This window comes from Tachyglossus aculeatus, chromosome 2 (assembly GCF_015852505.1).
Source record: "Tachyglossus aculeatus isolate mTacAcu1 chromosome 2, mTacAcu1.pri, whole genome shotgun sequence".
NCBI lineage: Eukaryota > Metazoa > Chordata > Mammalia > Monotremata > Tachyglossidae > Tachyglossus > Tachyglossus aculeatus.
This window is the reverse complement of record NC_052067.1, coordinates 152,762,119-152,782,546: the sequence shown is the minus strand read 5'-3', so window position 1 is coordinate 152,782,546 and position 20,428 is coordinate 152,762,119. Positions and strand designations below refer to the sequence as shown.

Sequence of the window (20,428 nt, the reverse complement as noted above, 5' to 3'; positions counted from 1 at the left end):
TGTCCAACCACCTTCATTCAATTGTATTTACTGAGTGCTTTAAATAATAATAATAGTAATTATGGTATTTGTTAAGTGCTTACTTTGTGCCAAGCACTGTTCTAAGTGCTGTGATAGATACTAGGTAATCAGGTTGTCACAAGTGGGGCTTAATCCCCATTTTACAGATGAGGTAACTGAGGCACAGAGAAGTGAAGCGGTTTGGCCAAGATCACACAGCAGACAAGTTGGGGAGCTGGGATTAGAACCCAGGTCCTCTAACTCCCAAGCCTGTGCTCTTTCCACTAAACCCACTGCTTCTCCTCAAGCTGTTTACTATGTGCAAAGCACTGCACTAAACCACATTATCCTGCATCAAGCCCAGCACCATCAATTCATTCATTCATTCATTCAATCGTATTTATTGAGCACTTACTGTGTGCAGAGCACTGTACTAAGCTCTTGGGAAGTACAAGTTGGCAACATATAGAGACGGTCCCTACCCAACAGCGGGCTCACAGTCTAGACCGGGGAGACAGACAACAAAACAAAACTTGTAGACAGGTGTCAAAGTCGTCAGAACAAATAGAATTAAAGCTATATGCACATCATTAACAAATAAATAGAATAATAAATATGTACAAGTAAAATAAATGGAGTAATAAATCTGTACAAATATATAAGTGCTGTGGGGGGGGAAGGAGGTAGGGCAGGGGGGATGGGGAGGAGGAGAGGGAAAAGGGGGCTCAGTCTGGGAAGGCCTTTTGGAGGAGGTGAGCTCTCAGGAGGGCTTTGAAGGGAGGAAGAGAGATAGTTTGGTGGATGGGCAGAAGGAGGGCATTCCGGGCCAGGGGGAGGACGTGGGCCGGGTATCGATGGTGGGATAGGCAAGAATGAGGCACAGGGAGGAGATTAGCGGCAGAGGAGCGGAGGGTGCGGTCTGGGCTGGAGAAGGAGAGAAGGGAGGTGAGGTAGGAGGGGGCGAGGGGATGGACAGCCTTGAAACCCAGGGTGAGAAGTTTTTCAATCAATTTGAACAATCAGTTTGATAGATCAATCAATCAGTGATATTTATTGAGTGCTTACTATGTGAAGTGTGTTGTACTCAGGTCTTGGGACAGTATAATACAACAGAATTGGCAGAGACAGTCCCTCCCCATATTGAGTTTCCAGTGTAGAGAGAGTAAGCAGCATAGCTTAGTGGACAGAGCACAGGCTTGAAAGTCAGAAATTCATGGGTGTAGAGCATTGTACTAAGCACTTGGGAGAGCACAGTAGAATAGAGTAGGTAGACAAGTTCCTTTCCCCAAACGGTAACACTCAAATACTATTGATTGACTGAAATGAGGATACCTGAAGTAAATTGGACAACCGTTTGAAAATAATATAAAGGGAAATTGAGTAAATTTCAGGTGATTTTTGTAGGTTTAAGCATTAGTCTCATTTTCAAGTCATTGAAAAGGAACATGGATTTGTGTTTTAGTATCTTGCTATTGATTTTTATTTCATGTTAAAGTTCAACACGATGAAACATGGAAACAATATGTTGAGGTTGACCCACAGTGGGCCATGTAATATTTCACCACAGCCTAATCTGTACCTTCCAATTAGTCCAAGAGCGAAACATCTTTACCGTGGCTCGGCCCAGACATTCATTAATTTTTTAAATCTGTTTTTAATATTCTAGGTATATTCTGGGAGATGGAACATTTTTTATGACTTTTTATTTTAAAACACACTTTCCTAAGTTTGACACACATGACATGATGTGTGTGCTCTTTTTTCAACTTCATTTCCAAGTATCTCATTAAAAAACTTTGAAACAATCCATCTTTCACTATTTCTTCTACGAGTTGACTCCACATTTTTTCTGCTACACTTTTGTAACCTTTTCAGAATCCTCCCTAGTAAAAATCATTGTTTGCAAAAACATTTAAGTATTAAATGATAAATCTCGCTTAAGTTCCTGGAATTCATTTTTGTAGGCCTGCCCAATGTATCTAAATAGCTTTACCTTAGCAAGGCCTCCCTAGGCAAAAATTAATCTCAACTCCTTTCAGGCCAAAATGCAGATCCATGTTATTCCAAATGAAGAATCTGTGAATCCAAGCATGGTTTTTTTGAGGTTTCAAACGATCAGTGACATTTACTGAGCACATACTGTATGAAGAGTACTGTATTAAGTGCTTGAGAAAATACAATATAATAGATTTGGTAGACCCGATTGCTGCTCTCAAAGACCATATGGTGACGTAGATTCTTGGCAGTCCTATATCTGAACACCTATCTGTGCTCAAAAAGTATTTAAAACATAACAGTCGTCCCTGCAAACAATTTTAAAATTGGACAAATTTAAATTCATCCTTGTAGGTCATTTTTTTTCTCCCTGCTCGTAATTTGAAGAAAAAGGAATATATTTATATGTGTATGTGTGTATGTATGTGTGTATATATATATATATATATATATATATGATAAATGTAATAAATAATAATAATGATGGCATTTATTAAGTGCTTACTATGTGCAAAGCACTGTTCTAAGCACTGGGGAGGTTACAAGGTGATCAGGTTGTCCCACAGGGAGCTCACAGTCTTAGTCCCCATTTTACAGATGAGGTAACTGAGGCACAGAAAAGTTAAGTGACATGCCCAAGGTCGCACAGCTGACAATTGGTGGAGTCAGGATTTGAATCCATGACGTCTGACTCCAAAGCCTGTGCTCTTTCCACTGAGCCATGCTACTTCACTACTTGTCAAGTGCTTACTACGTGCCAGGCACTGTAGTAAGTGCTGGGGTAGATACAAGATAATCAGGTCAGACACAGTCCCTGTCCCACATGGGGCTCAGTCTTAACCCCCATTTTACAGTTGAGGTGACTGAGGCTCAGAGAATTGAAGTGACTTGCTCAAGGTCACACAGCAGACATGGCAGATCTGGGAATAGAACCCAGGTCCTTTTGACTCTAAGGCCCTTCTCTATCAATTAGGCCACACTGAAGTTGTGCTTTGTACATCAATCAATCAATCAATCAATCAATCATATTTTTTGAGCGCTTACTGTGTGCAGAGCACTGTACTAAGTGCTTGGGAAGTACAAGTCAGCAACACATAGAGACAGTCCCTACCCAACAGCGGGCTCACAGTCTAGAAGGGGGAGACAGAGAACAAAAGCAAACATACTGACAAAATTAAATAAATAGAATAGATATGTACATGTTAGTTTGAGGTGTCGTCATGATAGCAAAGTAGATTTATCCTGAAGGCAGGAAAAAATGCAAGGTATCAGACAAGAGAGGTCAGAGCTGGAGAGGTAGATTTGGGGAAAATCCATGTAGAGATAGTAGTTGAAGCCATGGGAGCAAATGAGTTCTCTGAGGAAGTGGTGTAGATGGACAATAGAAAAGGATCCAGAGCTGAAAGAGAAGAAGAATATTTATGTAAGTATTGTGGGGCTGGGGTTATAAGTGCTTATTCATTCATTCATTCAATCGTATTTATTGAGCGCTTACTGCGTGCAGAGCACTGTAGTAAGTGCTTGGGAAGTACAAGTTGGCAACATATAGCGACGGTCCCCACCCAACAGTGGACTCACAGTCTAGAAGGGGGAGACAGAGAAGAAAACATATTAACAAAATAAAATAAATAGACTAAATATGTACAAATAAAATAAATAAATATTTATTTAGGGAAGCAGTGTGGCTCAGCAGAAGGAGCACAGGCTTGGGAGTCAGAAGTCATGGGTTCTAATACCGGCTCTGCCACATATCTGCTGTGTGACCTTGGGCAAGTCACTTAACTTCTCTGAGTCTCAGTTCCCTCCTCTGTAAAATGAGGATGAAGACTGTGAGCCCCATGTGGACAATCTGATCACCTTATATCCCTCCCTCCCAGCGCTTAGAACAGTGCTTTGCACATAGTAAGCGCTTAACAAGTGCCATCATTATTATTATTATTATTACTTGGCCAAGTGCAGTGTCTGTCTGTACCAATAATAACTCTGGGGACTGCAAAAAATCACTTATTGAACTAAATTCCTCCACTAGTGGGCTGTGCCCAATCAGAAAACTGCATATTTTTCTTATTTCACCAACAATGAAATATAGAGCATCGAGTCTGGGTGTCGGAGGACCTGGGTCCTAATCCTGCCCCTGCCGCTTGACTGCTGTGTGACCTTGGATGCATCCCTAAACTCCTCTGTGCCTCAGGTTTCTCATCTGTAGAATGGTGATTCATCACCTCTTCTCCCTCCTACTCACTCATTCATTCATTCAATCATATTTATTGAACGCTTACTGTGTGCATAGCACTATACTAAGCACTTGGGAAGTAGAAGTTGGCAACATATAGAGATGGTCCCTACCCAAAAGCGGGCTCACAGTCTAAAAGGGGGAGACAGACAACAAAACAAAACATATTAACAAAATAAAATAGAAGAGTAAATATGTACAAGTAAAATAAATAGAGTAATAAATCTGTACAAACATATATACAGGTGCTTTGGGGAGGGGAAGGAGGTAGGGCGGGGGGGATGGGGAGGGGGAGAGGAAAGAGGGGGCTCAGTCTGGGAAGGCCTCCTGGAGGAGGTGAGCTCTCAGTAGGGCTTTGAAGGGAGGAAGAGAGCTAGCTTGTGCTCAATACAATGCTAGGCACATAATAAGTGCTTAATAAATACCACAGCAAGTAGCACAACATCTTAGTTGCACAATTAAACGAAGCCTCACAGTGCTACATCTCAGCTGAAAACTGGGAGGAAACTGCTGAGTGTTGATTAGTATGACACAGTGCTATGAAGAAAAGAGTGGCTCTCCTGGAGAAAAGGAGGCAAAAGAGAAACCAGTGCCAGGATGCAAATATTAAGACTATATGCAAATATTAAGAATAATAATGATGGCATTTGTTAAGCGCTTACTATGTGCAAGGCACTGTTCTAAGCTCTGGGGAGGATACAAGGTGATCAAGTTGTCCCACGTGGGGCTCACAGTCTTAATCCCCATTTTACAGATAAGGTCACTGAGGCTCAGAAAAGTTAAGTGACTTGCCCAAGGTCACACAGCTGACAAGTGGCAGAGCTGGGATTCGAACCCATGACCTCTGACTCCAAAGCCCATGCTCTTTCCACTGAACCATGCTGCTTAACAAGGGACAGCCTTTTTGTTCTTTGTGGGACTGTGGTTCCCACATACACAGGTGTACCCACAAACACACACACACACACACACACACACACACACACACACACACACATTATCACAATAATGATTTTAAATTAATATTAGATGTCAGGCACAAGAAACGTGAAATACCTAAGCTCTCTGATGGTTTAAACTCTGAGCTACTTTTGACATTTTCTGAATTTCAGATCAATTTCTCCATTTATTTGGAGAAGCAGTATGGCTTAGTGGAAAGAGCGTGGGCTTGGGAGTCAGAGGTCATGGGTTCTAATTCAGGCTCCACCACTTATCAGCTGTGTGACTTGGGGCAAGTCATTTAACTTCTCTGTGCCTCAGTTATCTGTAAAATCAATCAATCAATCAATTGTATTTATTGAGCGCTTACTGTGTGCAGAGCACAGTACTAAGCGCTTGGGAAGTACAAGTTAAAATGGGGATTAAGACTGTGAGCCTCATGTGGGACAACCTGATTACCTTGTATCTACCCCAGCACTTAGAAGAGTGCTTGACACATAGTAGGTGCTTAACAAATACCATCACTATTATTATTATTTAATTATTATATCATCTATTTGAACTGTTCTGATCGGTCCAACATCTACCCATTTCTAAGCCACTAGGCAAACTCAACAGGACTATTTTTAGGTGTGTGTATATTTTGCAAGACAAATTTCCTCTGGGCTCCTCTGCCATATGTGCTACACCCTCTCTTGCTTCCAAATCTTCACCAACCATTTTGAAATTGTAACTTGTTGCCTTTTAAGAGATTCCCTAATACCAATGATTTGGATGAGTTTCTGATTTTTGCCCACAGGTTATAGGAATAAATCCCATCAATTCCCTGCCTTGTCTTCCATTATTATTATCGGCAGGGAATGTGCCTTTTATATTGTTATAATGAACTCTCCCAAGTGCTTAGAACAGTGCTGTGCACACAGTAAGTGCTCAATAAATATGATTGACTTACTGACTGATATTTGTGCATTTAAAATCAGTTGTTTTTATTGAGCGCTTACAGTGTGCAAAGCACTGTACTAAGCGCTTGGAATAGTACAATATAACATCAGACACAATGCCTGCCCAACGAGCTCAAAGTCTAGGGGGATACAGGCATTAATATAAATCAATAATTAAATAAATTACAGATATATACATATGTACTACAGGGAAGGGAGGAAGGATAAATGAAGGAGCAAGTATGAGTGGCTTTAAAGCCAATGATGAGGAGTTTTTGCTTAATGCGGAGGCGGATGGGCAACCACTGAAGCTTCTTGAGTGGGGAAACGTGTTCTGAATATTTACAGCTTACAGTCTAGAGGGGTAGGCAGACAATAATATAAATAAATAAACTTACAGATATGTACTTAAGTGCTATGGGGCTGGGAGGGGGATGACTAAAGGGAGCAAGTCAAGGCAATACAGAAGCGAGTGGGAGAAGAGTAAAGGAGGGCTTAGTCAGGGAAGGCCTCTTAGAGGAGATGTGCCTTCAATAAGGCTTTGAAAGTAAGGAGAGGAATTGTTTGTCAGATATGAAGAGGGAGGATGGTCCAGGCCCGAGGCGGGATTCTCCCTCACTCTCTCTAGATTGTAAGCTCGTTATGGACAGGGAATGTGTCTACCAACTCTGGAATATTGCATTCTCCCAAGTGCTTAGTACAGTCCTTAGTGCACAGTAAGCACTTACAAATATGATTGGTTGAAGCGTAATGGTCAACTATGCATGAATTTGAAAAAGTAAGGTTTTCCAGTGTCATGATTTGTAACCAAAATACTATTGCCAGCCTGGGAAACAAACAGCAATTCGTATTCAGTGAGCACCTTCAATGTACAGAGCATTCTACTAAGAATTTGGGATGGGAGAATTTACAATCGAGGATTTTATATTCTCGTGGGGACCTATACAGTGGGCTAGACTAAAATGATTCTCAAGTAACAAATCAATCAATCAATCAAAAATATGTGTTGAACGTCTACTATGTGCAGAAGCTGTGTCACCTAAGAAGCGTTTGCCCACACTCCCATAATCCACTGGAGAATATTTTCAACTCTATTGCTTCCCTCTACCTCTAACTGACTTTAGTGTCTGTCTCCATCGCTAGATTATAAGGTCCTTAGCGGCAGGGATCACATCTACTAATTCTGTTATATTCTCCCAAGTGTGTAGTGTAGTACCCTGCTCAATGGGAACTTAGCGATCAATAAATACTACCGATTGATTGAGATATGCATGAGTACAAATACCTTGGTTATTGTTTGTGACTGTGTCATTGGATATAATTTCCTTTTTCATGCTTGGAGAATTTGGAGATTGTGATTGGGAGATGGTGGGTGTGCTTTTTTCCAGTGCTCAGCTTCCTGTGGGAAAGGAATAAAATACCGGGATGTGCACTGTATGAGTAAGTCCCAAGACATATTGGATGACGAGCAGTGCAGCCTATCTTGGAAGCCCCGAACCCACAAAGCCTGCAGATCCGGGAGGTGTCCAGCATGGAAAGCCAATAGGTGGAAGGAGGTATGGGAATCTTTGATCATTACAGACACATCTGTGAATCTCTGAACTTCAAACGAAAGGAGTAACTCATTAGTTATTACATGCTGATGTCACTCAGTACGTACCATAGATTGCCTGAATGATTGATCTAAGCAGAATGGTCCCCTGAGAAAGTTGCATTTCACACGGTCACCCTGTTGGTTCCACATGAGGTTACTAAGGCACAGTGAAGTGACTTACCTAAGGTCACACGGCAGACGTGACAGAGCTGGGAATAGCAGCATGGCTCAGTGTTAAGAGAACGGGCTTTGGAGTCAGAGGTACCAGACTGAGCCCCCTCCTTCCTCTCCCCCTCTTCCCTCTCCCCATCCCCCTTGCCTTACCTCCTTCCCCTCCCCACAGCATCTATATATATGTCTATATGTTTGTACATATTTATTACTCTATTTATTTATTTATTTATTGTACTTGTACATATTTACTCTATTTTATTTTGTTAATATGTTTTGTTTTGTTGTCTGTCTCCCCCTTCTAGACTGTGAACGCGCTATTGGGTAGGGATCGTCTCTATATGTTGCCAACTTGTACTTCCCAAGCACTAAGTACAGTGCTCTGCACAGAGTAAGCGCTCAATAAGTGTAATTGAATGAATGAATGAAAGGTCATGGGTTCAAATCCCGGCTCCGCCACTTGTCAGCTGTGTGACTTTGGGCAAGTCACTTAACTGTCTCCCCCTTCTAGACTGTGAGCCCGCTGTTGGGTAGGGACTGTCTGTATGTGTTGCTGACTGGTACTTCCCAAGCACTTAGTACAGTGCTCTGCACACAGTAAGCGCTCAATAAGTATGATTGATTGATTGATTAACTTCTCTGGGCCTCAGTTCCCTCATCTGTAAAATAGGGATGAAGACTGTGAGCCCCAGTTGGGACAACCTGATCACCTTGTAACCTCCCCTGCGCTTAGAACAGTGCTTGGCACATAGTAAGAGCTTAATAAATGCCATTATTATTATTATAATTATTAATAGAATTCAGGTCCTTCTGACTCTCAAGCCTGTGCTCTATTCACTAGTGTATACTGCTTCTCAACCCTGTATACTATCTCAAACGCTTAATTCTTTCATTCATTCAATCATATTTATTCATTCATTCATTCAATCGTATATATTGAGCATTTACTGTGTGCAGAGCACTGTACTAAGCACTTGGGAAGTACAAGTTGGCATCATATAGAGACGGTCCCTACCCAACAGCGGGCTCACAGCCAAGGACTCTGGTCCCAGTAAAAGACCAATGAATGCCATTGATTGATTAATTGATTGAGTTCGCAGTGGAGAGGAGGGAAAGAAGTGCAGGGAGCCGAAGTACTGGGGAGGGTAGAGGGAAAGGGGAAAGAACAGGAAAGGAGGCAGGTAAAAGGTGTAATAGACAAAAGCAGACAAATTGCCACACAGCTAAAGGGGCTTGTGTGGGCTGAGAGACACGGAAGCTGTTTGCTGTAATAAATCCCAAATTCAAAAGAGAAACAGCATGGCCTGGTGGGTAGAACGCGGGCCTTGGAGTAAGAAGACTTGGGTTCTAATTTCGGCTCTGCCACTTGTTTGCTGTGGAACCGTGGGAAAGTCACTTAGAGAAGCAACATGGCTTAAGGGATAGAGCCCGGGCCTGGGATTCAGAAGATTGTGGGTTTAATCCCAACTCCACCTCTCGTCTGCTGTGTGACCTTGGGCAAGTCACTTCAATTCTCTGTGTCTCAGTTCCCTCATCTGTAAAATGGGGATTGAGACTGTGAGCCCCACGTGGGACAGGGACTGTGTCCAACCCAATTTGCTGGTACCCACCCCCAGCGCTTAGTACAGTACCTGACACAGAGTAAGTGCTTAACAAATACCATTGTCATCACTTAACTTCTCTGTGCCAGTTACCTCATCTGTAAAATGGGGATAAAGACAGTGAACCCCATGTGGGACAGGAACTGTGTCCAACCTGATTACTTTGTATCTTTCCAGGTGCTTAGTACAGTGCCGGGAACATAGTAAGCTCCTAATATGTACCATAAAAAAAGGCAAATGAATGGCTTCAAACTCACAGAAGCTCACTAAATGCCCTAACTACCATAACAGCACATTTAACGTTTAATATCTCCAGTGGCAACCAGTCAACCTACGCGTTAGGCAAAAACTCCTCACCCTCGGCTTCAAGGCTGTCCATCACCTCGCCCCCTCCTACCTCACCTCCCTTCTCTTCTTCTCCAGCCCAGCCCGCACCCTCTGCTCCTCTGCCGCCAATCTCCTCACTGTGCCTCGTTCTCGCCTGTCCCACTGTCGACCCCCGGCCCACGTCCTCCCCCTGGCCTGGAATGCCCTCCCTCTGCACATCCGCCAAGCTAGCTCTCTTCCTCCCTTCAAAGCCCTACTGAGAACTCACCTCCTCCAGGAGGCCTTCCCAGACTGAGCCCCCTCTTTCCTCTCCCCCTCCGCATTCCCCCCACCCTACCTCCTTCCCCTCCCCACAGCACCTGTATATATGTTTGTACAGATGTATTACTCTATTGATTTTACTTGTACATTTACTATTCTTTTTATTTTGTGAATATATTTTGTTTTATTGTCTGTCTCCCCCTTCTAGACTGTGAGCACATTTTGGGTAGGGGCCATCTCTATATGTTGCCAACTTGTACTTCCCAAGTGCTTAGTACAGTGCTCTGCACACAGTAAGCGCTCAATAAATACGATTGAATAATAATAATAATAATAATGGCATTTGTTAAGCACTTACTATGTGCGAAGCCCTGTTCTAAGCGCTGGGGGGATACAAGGTGATCAGGTTGTCCCATGTGGGGTTCACAGTCTTAATCCCATTTTATAGATGAGCTAACTGAGGCTCAGAGAAGTTAATAATAATAACGATGATGGCATTTGTTAAGCTCTTACTATGTGTGAAGCACTGTTCTAAGCACTGGGAGGCATATGAGGTGATCAGGTTGTCCCATGTGGGGCTCACAGTCTTAATCCCCATTTTACAGATGAGGTAACTGAGGCTCAGAGAAGTTAATAATAATAATAATAATAATAATGATGGCATTTGTTAAGCGCTTACTATGTGCGAAGCACTGTTCTAAGCACTGGGGGGATACGAGTTGATCAGGTTGTCCCATGTGGGGCTCACAGTCTTAATCCCATTTTACAGATGAGGTAACTGAGGCTCAGAGAAGTTAATAATAATAACGATGATGGCATTTGTTAAGCACTTACTATGTGCAAAGCACTGTTCTAAGCGCTGGGGGGATACAAGGTGATCAGGTTGTCCCATGTGGGGTTCACAGTCTTAATCCCCATTTTACAGATGAGGTAACTGAGGCTCAGAGAAGTTAAGTGACTTGCTCAAGGTCGCACAGCAGACGTGGCGGAGTCGGGATCATGACCTCTGACTCCCAAACCCGTGCTCTTTCCACTGAGCCATGCTGCTTCTCTAAGGTCATTACAGGTCATTGAATGAATGAATCTGTACCCTTCGGACCATTTGATATTTGCCCCCATCCTTAGCCCTAAAGCAGTTGGGTAGAGATCCATTATTTATTTATATGAATAGCTGTCTCCCCCTCGAACTCAATAAATACAATTGAATGAATGAATGAATAATAGAGCACTGAGCTGGCTAGAAATTCTCCCTAAGTTCTTCGCACTAAACATTTGATACAATGCGGGGCTGGATAGCTTTTGGCTATAAACTCATCACTCTTAACATTTACATGGGACCGAGCAGGACTTTGTCACATCCAGAGTGGGACCCTTATCCTCCTCTCTTCTAGCAGAAATTTGTTCTTTCCTTCTACAGTTCTCTGCCAAAATGAAATGACACTCTTTGTGAAGTGTTGTCTTTTGACTTGTTCTATAAAAAGTATCCGCTTGAAGTTGACAATTGTAGGCTGTCTCCTCCGCACCACCACACACATAATTAAAAATTCAACAGAAGTGTAATTTCGGAGGTTGAGACAAACACTGGTTTCTGCTTCGCTCAGATTGAGCATAGTGTGATATTGGCTTTTGTTGTCATGCAATATAAAATAATTTCATTTTAGTGCCATTTTGCTGATGAAGTGTTTCCACTGATCTAGTCAAAAGAGCCAGCGAGGCACACAATTCATTTATAATTTGATATTTTCTGTTGCAGAGTTTTGAATTTTAATAGGGGCTGCATAGGAAAAAAAATTCTCCCCCTCCCTTCCCAAGTACAGGTAATGAAAGAATTCTAATCATTTCAAGAGAAGAAAGGATTTTCTTCTCCGGTCCCTCAGCCGTCACAAAATTAGAATTAAATAAATTAGCTTGCCAACTTGGCCTGCCTATTTCGTTCATTCTTTCATTCAATCATATTTATTGAGCGCTTACTGTGTGCAGAGCACTGTACTAAGTGCTGATTTTCAACATCCATAAGGCCTGTATGGTATGTTGCCCGACTTCCTGCCCCATTTCAAGAGATCTAACCAGTGAATGGGTAAAAAGAATTTAACTTGAGTAAAGAAACTGAAAGAAAAAAGGAAAAAGCTACTCAAATGATTTAATTATTCTGGCGTTATTCAGAGACAAATGTGGTTCACCGGAGTATTTCTTTTGTTGCTAATAGATGTGGAGTGAACTCATATATATTGCCATAGAAACATCTTTTGATTTTACCCAAGAATGCAAAGAGTCAGAGCATTCTGGTCTTGTGAGTGCAGTCCTGGGTAGCCAGAGTATTTGTTCTTTCATTCGGTTGTATTTATTGAGTGCTTACTATGTGCAGAGCACTCTACGAAGCGCTTGGGAGAGTACAATACAACAATAAACAGAAATATTTCCTGACCACAGTGAGTTATAGTCTAGAGGAAGGAGGAAAACGAAGCAAAGCTGGGCTCATTTGTGGTTCAAGGAGGCTGAAGTAGTCTTGACTACAATCAATCAATCAATTGTATTTATTGAGCGCTTACTGTGTGCAGAGCACTGTACTAAGCACTTGGGAAGTACAAGCTGGCAGCATATAGAGACAGTCCCTACCCAACAGTGGGCTCACAGTCTAGAAACTACAAACTTAGTCTGTACACTCTAGACTGTAAGCTCACTATAGGCAGGGGATGTTGTCTAACCTGTTACATTGTATTCTCCCAAGTGCTTAATACAGTGCTCTGCACACAGTAAGTGCACGACCAATACGATTGAAGAAATAAAATTGAATGTCACCAGTGTCAAAGGCAGCCAAAGTAGGTTTTGAGATGATCATTTGTGATTTGGGGCGAGTCATCTTGGTGAGCAGAAGGGGATAAAATCTGATTCAAAGGGTGGGTAAGAGAGTTGTTAAAGAGGAAGTGCCCTCTCAGGGTTGCATCTGGAGCATTTCCAGCACGCTACCAGTCTCGACTACAGGAGGGAGAGTCAAGCAGAGGCATACCCATTCCATTCCTAGCTTGGGCAGTGGCTAATGAGTGGAAGGCAATCTGCCAAAAGTCAAAACTCACCTGTGCTGGGCAGCAGTGGCATGGGAGAAAGTCGAGGGCAGAGACTCATTTACTGTGCGGAAGGCCGCAGTGGTAACAACTTCCATATTTTTACCAAGAAAACTCTATGGATACACGGCCAGAACGATTGCAGATGGAAGTGGGGGAGATGGGTCCATGGCATCGCTGTGGGTTGGACACGACTCAACAGCATACTATAACAACAACAGCGAAGGAGTAAAGACAGAGAGGGAACATGAATGGAAGCTGGAGATGGAGAAGCAGCATGGGTCAGTGGAAAGAGCCCGGGCTTTGGAGTCAGAGGTCATGGGTTCAAATCCCAGCTCCGCCAATTAGCTGTGTGACTTTGGGCAAGTCACTTCACTTCTCTGGGCCTCAGTTACCTCATCTGTAAAATGGGGATGAAGACTGTGAGCTCCCTGTGGGACAACCTGATCACTTTGTTACCTCCCCAGCTCTTAGAACAGTGCTTTGCACATAGTAAGCGCTAAATAAATGCCATTATTATTATTATTATTATAGATGGGTCATTAGCTGGAGGACCTTGAGGAATCCAGAGAAGACTGTTTTGGTAGTGGAGAGACGAGAATTATAATAATGGTAATAATAATTGAAATTGTGGTATTCGTTAAGCTCTTACTATTATGCCAAGCAATGTACTAAGCACTGGGGCAGATAAAAGTTAATTAGGTTCCACTTGGGGCTCACAGAGGGAGAACAGGTATTGAATCCTCATTCTGCAGATGAGGGAACCAAGGTAGGAGAAGTGAAGTGAGTTGGCCAAGGTTGCCCAGCAGACAAGTGGCAGCGCTGGAATTAGAATCCACATCCTCTGTTTCCCAGGCTCGGTTTCTTTCCACTAGGCCATGCTGCTTCTCTAAAAGAGGCTGAAAATAGCAGTACATGGTAGAGGCATAGATAGAGGGGTAAATTTGTATCTGTATGTACACAAATGAAGTAGTCAGCTTATTGGAACTGGTAGTCTGGGGACCAAGGTTCTAACCTGCCACTTGTTTGTTCTGTGTCTTTGGGCAAGTCATTAAACTTATCTGCGCCTCAGTTTCCTCATTGTAAAATAGGGATTCAATTCCTGTTCTTCTTCCTACTTAGTGAGCTATGTGGGACAGACTTGACTTGATTCCTGTCCACATGTTTTGTTTTGTTGTCTGTCTCCCCTTTCTAGACTGTGAGCCCATTGTTGGGTAGGGACTTGTACTTCCCAAGTGCTTAGTACAGTGCTCTGCACACAGTAAGGGCTCAATAAATAAGATTGAATGAATGAATGAAAAATTCAAATGCAAATGAAAAATGAATGACACACACCATGAACAACTTGATTTTCTTGTATTTATCCCAGCTCTTAAAATGGTGCTTGGCATACAGTAAGTACTTAATGATAATAATAATAATGATGGTACTTGCTAAGCGCTTACTGTGTACCAAGCACTGTTCTATGTGCTGGGGTAGATACAAGGTAATCAGGTTGTCCCACTTGGGGCTTTCAGTCTTAATCCCCATTTTACAGATGAGGGAACAGAGGCCCAGAGAGGTTAAGTGGCTTGCCCAAGGTCACACAGCAGACAAGTGGCAGAGCCGGGATTAGAACCCATGACCTCTGACTCCCAAGTCCGTGCTCTTTCCACTAAGCCACGCTGCATCTCTAACACCACGATTATTAATATTGTTACCTAATATTAATTATATTAATAATTCTTCCTAGTATTGTGGAAAAATATTGTGGAAAAATTAGATTTTTTTTCTCCTGCCGGTAGAAACCTTCCCTGTAAGTAGTAGTGGATTTATATGGCTATTGGCTTGACTTCCCCAATTACAGGTGGAGAATCAAATACAGTGTTCTTTCTATTAGACTTCTTTCTATTATTCTTTTAGACTATGAGCCCACTGTTGGGTAGGGACTGTCTCTATATGTTGCCAACTTGTACTTTCCAAGTGCTTAGTGCAGTGCTCTGCACACAGTAAGCGCTCAATAAATACGATTGATTGATTTCTATTCTATTTTCTATTCTTTTTTGGTGGTTTTTTTTGTTGTGTTTGGGGTTTTTTTGGCAGTGTTCGGTGTCCTGTGGTGCTGGGATTCAACAAAGAGATGTCTACTGCAGATTGAAAGGTACTGGGCCAGTGACTGAAGAAATGTGTGACTATTCAACTCGGCCTCACAGTATGAGATACTGCTGGGAGCGTGACTGTATTGAGTATCATTGGTTGGCTGCTGAGTGGCAAGAGGTAAGAATGGATTTATCAATCAGCCCAAATACTGTGCAAATTTAACTAAACCTTGTACAGATAGGGTCAGCCTAATTCCCCCTCCTCTCTCAGGCTCACATCTGGAGAGTTTCCAGTAGTCAACCAAGTCTCGGCTACGGGAGGGAGAGGCAAGCAGAGGCCTACCCATTCCATTCCTAGCTTGGGCAGTGGCTAAGGAGTGGAAGGGAATCTACTCCAAGTCAAAACTCACCTGTGCTGGGAAGTAGCGGATGGGAGAGAGTTGAAAGTGGAGACTCAGGTTTATTGTAAGGAAGGCAGCAATTGTAAACCACTTCCGTAGTTTTACAAGGAAAGCTCTACGGCTCTACGGAGAGATTTGTCCATGATGTCGCTGTGGGTCGGAAACGACTCGAGGGCATAAGACAAGACAAATTCCCCCTAGGATAATGATGATAATAATAGTAATAATGAAAATAATTATTTTGGTACTTGTTAAACATTATTTGCCAAGGACTGTCCTAAGCACCGGGGTAAATAACAATAATAATAATAATGATGGTATTTGTTAAGTGCTTACTATGTGCCAAGCACTGTTCTAAGTGCTGGGGTAGATACAAGGTAATCAGGTTGTCCCACATGGGGCTCCTGATAAGGATAATAGCAATAATTATGATACTCGTTTAGTGCTTACTATCTTCTAGACTGTGGGCCCGGTGTGGGCAGGGATTGTCTCTATTTGTTACTGAATTGTACTTTCCAAGCACTTGGTACAGTGCTCTGCATACAGTAAGCACTCAATAAATACAATTGAAAGAATGTGCCAAGCACTATTCTAAACGCTGGGATAGATACAAGTTAATCAGGTTGGACTAGGCCCCTGTCCCACTTGGGGCTCGCAATCTTAATCCCCATTTTACAGATGAGGTAGCTGAGGCCCAGAATAGTTAAGGGACTTACCCAATGTCACACAGCGGACGTATGGCAGAGTGGGGATTAGAACCCAGGTCCTTTGGACTCCCGGGCCTGTGCTCTGTCCACTAAACCACACTACTTTTCAAGATGATCAGGTTGAAAACAGTCCCTTTCAGTCTAAGCAGGAGGGAAAACAGGTATTTAATCCCCATTGTACAGTTGACGAAACTAAGCCACGGAGAAGTTGATTGACTTATCCAAGGTCAAACGGCAGGCAAACGGCAAAGCCTGGTTGGGATTTCTGAGTTCTTTTAAGTATTCGTTGCACATATCCTAACGTAGTTTGGTTAACACTACTGCCGAACTGGGATACCTAGACTACAGTGAAAGGGACTTTTTCTCAGTTTAGGCCTTCCATATTTCATAGTTTGGAGTTGATTCTGACATCTTGAGTTTTATTCCAGGTGCTCTTCCACTCTGGTCCTGGAAAAAGTGCAGTTCAATATCTAGTTATAGAATGACTGTAAGCTCTGCGTGGGCAGGGAATTTTGCTGTTTATTATTGTGTTGTACCTTCCCAACGGCTTAGTACAGGGCTGTGCACACAGTAAGTGCTCAATAAATACGATCGAATGAATGAATTGTATTTGTCATAATAGCAAGGTCCCAGAATGACACACCGCCTTTCTGGTATCATAGAGGTGAAAAATCTTTGTTCTTTCAAGTCAGAACTAGTGCTGAGAAGACCAAGAATATGCAATGTTTGGTGTTGCAGTATTAATGTTTTCCAAATGAAAGGTTGACTGGACTTGTGGCTTCCAAATAGTAATTATTTCTGCAGTAAACTTAGACTAGGTCTCTTCGTGTGCAACTACATAGACTAGCACAAATTTAGATCACCATTTTTTTAATGGTATTTGTTAAGCACTTATTGTTGGTCAACCATTGTTTTAACTGCTGGGGTAGACACAACTTAATCAGGCCAGATAAAGTGCCTGTCCCATGTGGGGCTCACAGTCAAAGTAGGAGGAAGAATAAGAACTGAATCCCCATTTTGTAGTTAAGGAAACTGAGGCACAGAGATTTTAAGTTACTTGCTCACAGTCACACAGCAAGCAAGTGGTGGAACCAGTTGGAACCTCTGGTTCCTAGGCCTTTGCTTTAGCCACTAAGCCACACTGCTTCTCTTCTTCTATTCATGCATTCATTCAATCCTATTTATTGAGCACTTACTGTGTGAAAGCACTGTAATAATAATAATAATGATGATAGCATTTATTAGGCATTTACTATGTGCAAAGCACTGTTCTAAGCGCTGGGGAGGTTCCAAGGTGATGAGATTGTCCCACGGGGGGCTCACAGTCTTCATCCCCATTTTCCAGTTGAGGGAACTGAGGCCCAGAGAAGTTAAGTGACTTGCCCAAAGTCACAAAGCTGACAAGTGGTGGAGCAGGGATTTGAACCCACAACTTCTGGCTCCAAAGCCCGGGCTCTTTCCACTGAGCCACACTGCTTCTCTTTCCACTGAGCCACTGTACTAAGTATGCTACAACAACATATATTCCCTGATTATTACCACCTTTCCCTAACCGGATCGTATTTCTATTAGATTAATTAATTCATTCATTCAATCATATTTATTGAGCTCTTACTGTGTGCAGAGCACTGTATTAAGCACTTGGGAAGTACAAGTTGGCAATATATAGAGACAGTCCCTACCAAACAGTGGGCTCACAGTCTAGAAGATCCACGATATCCCAATTCTATAGTATTGTGTTGCTCGAAGAGAATGTGTCATGTTTTTGTTCTTTCCACTGTTCAGTGCATGAATTTCCCACAGTGGGCACTCAGTAAATACCATTATTCCGGTTGCATCGCCCTCCATGTAATCGAACTCAGGTTGTCACAGTCTCGCCTGCCTGAGTCATCCTATTTTCTGGGTTTGACCTATGTTTTTCCTCTATCCCACATAGTGTTCAGCGTTATGTAAGAAAAAAGAAACATATCGGGACGTGAAGTGCGTCGATGAACGGCAAATCCAAGTGAACGAGAGTAATTGTGATCCTTCAACGAGGCCTCTATCTGCTAGATGGTGCGAGGTCCTTCCCTGCAAATACATTGTGGTCACTGGAGACTCTTCCCAGGTAACTGAAGCCCTCCCAAGGCAGACTGGGGACCTTCCATTTTATCCTCCAGAAGGAAATTCATTCATTCATTCATTCAATTATATTTATTGAGCGCTTACTGTGTGCAGAGCACTGTACTAAGCGCTTGGGAAGTACAGGTTGGCAACATATAGAGACGGTCCCTACCCAACAGCGGGCTCACAGTCTAGAAGGGGGAGACAGACAACAAAACAAAACATGTGGACAGGTAAGTCATCAGAATAAATAGAAATAAAGCTAGATGCACATCATTAACCAAATCAATAAAATAGTAAATATGTACAAGTAAAATAAATAGAGTAATAAATCTGTACAAACATATATACAGGTGCTGTGGGGAGGGGAAGGAGGTAGGGCGGGGGGGTGGGGAGGAAGAGAGGAAAAAGGGGGCTCAGTCTGGGAAGGCCTCCTGGAGGATGTGAGCTCTCATAAAACTCTGCATTGGTAAAGAACAGGTGAGCCCATTAGTTGGCTCTTTGGCAAGCAGAGGGCATAAATTTGACAATGCTGATTTCATTCAATCAATCAATTAATCAATCATATTTATTGAGCACTTACTGTGTGCAGAGCACTGTACTTGGGAAGTACAAGTCGGCAACACATAGAGACAGTCCCTACCCAACAGCGGGCTCACAGTCTAGAAGGGGGAGACAGAGAACAAAACCAAACATACTAACAAAATAAAATAAATAGAATAGATATGTACAAGTAAGACAAATAAATAAATAAATAAATAAGTAAATAAATAAATAAATGAATGAATAAATGAATGAGTCGTATTTATTCAGGGCTTACTGTGTGCAGAGTACTGTACTAAGCGCTTGGAAGTACAATTCAGCAAGAAATCGAGGTAATCCCCACCCAACAACGGGCTTTGAAGACATAACCCCAATTTGGGCCCAGCCCATTCTCTTGCTCTCCATTATACTTGGCCAGTTTGTGCTGATCACGGACTGGCGATTCGAGTCAGTATCTCTCCGGTCTTCAGTGGCTTCCCAACCCTACTAATCAATCGTATTTATTGAGCGCTTACTGTGTGCAGAGCACTGTACTAGGCGCTTGAAGAGATGCAGCCTGGCCTACTGGAAAGAGCATGGGCCTGGGAGTGAGAGGACCTGGGTTCGAATGTCGGCTCTGCCAACAGCTTGCTGTGTGCCCCTGGGCAAGTCGCTTAACTTCTCTATGTCTGTTTTCCCGTTCTCCCTCCTAGCTGGATTGTGAGCCCTATGTGGGACAGGGACTGTGTCCAACCTAAGTAACTTAATAATAAACATAATTGCAGTATTTGATAAGCACTTTCTACGTGCTGAAAGCCGGCCTGAGCCGTGACATAGATACAAGATCATCAGGTTGCACGTGGGGTTCACATTCTAAGTAGGAGATAGCACAAGTATTGAATCCCCATTTTTCAGAGGAGGGAACTGAGGAACAGAGAAAGGAAGTGACTTGCCCAAGATCCAACTTGTACTTCCCAAGCGCTTAGTACAGTGCTCTGCACACAGTAAGCGCTCAATAAATACGATTGAATGAATCACACAGCCGGTAAGTGGCAGAGCTGGGATCAGAACCCAGATACTCTTACTCCCAGCCCCATGCTCTTTCCACTAGGCCACACTGCTTCTCTATCTACCCCAGTGCTTAGAACATTGTTTGATATATAGTAAGCCAGAATAAATACCATTAAAAAAAAGTTTTGAGATTTCATTCCAAGTGAGTTTCCAGAAATAATGATTAGGTGTAAACTCTCTCCTTTGGGAGACTCCATTATTGAGAATTCGTTGAATCAATATTTGTGCTCCTGGCAGAGCCTCATTTTAGAATTACGGAAACTGCATAAATATTTCAAGTGAAAGGAAATTTGGTTAAAACTGGGTGGGCATAACCTCATTTAAATAAGTTAACTCTTCAGTTTAAGTCCAATTCCTCTTCCAGTTTCAAGGACCAATTGTCAGCTGTGTGACCTTCGGCAAGTCACTTAGCTTCTCTGTGC

At 42.6% G+C, this 20,428-nt stretch overlaps 1 protein-coding gene and 1 non-coding gene across 2 annotated transcripts in view; both read left to right on the top strand.

The window, feature by feature from the left end:
- Window positions 1-20,428, top strand: part of ADAMTS20 (ADAM metallopeptidase with thrombospondin type 1 motif 20) — a 231,939-nt gene that overhangs the window by 186,525 nt on the left and 24,986 nt on the right. The window contains exons 26-28 of the mRNA XM_038770479.1: window positions 7,497-7,664; window positions 15,207-15,380; window positions 18,247-18,417. Of these exons, the coding sequence (XP_038626407.1) occupies window positions 7,497-7,664; window positions 15,207-15,380; window positions 18,247-18,417 (513 nt within the window). The remainder of the gene's footprint in view (window positions 1-7,496; window positions 7,665-15,206; window positions 15,381-18,246; window positions 18,418-20,428) is intronic.
- Window positions 12,989-13,126, top strand: LOC119924997. The gene has a single exon (XR_005449670.1). It is a non-coding gene; the product is annotated as a small nucleolar RNA SNORA7 (small nucleolar RNA).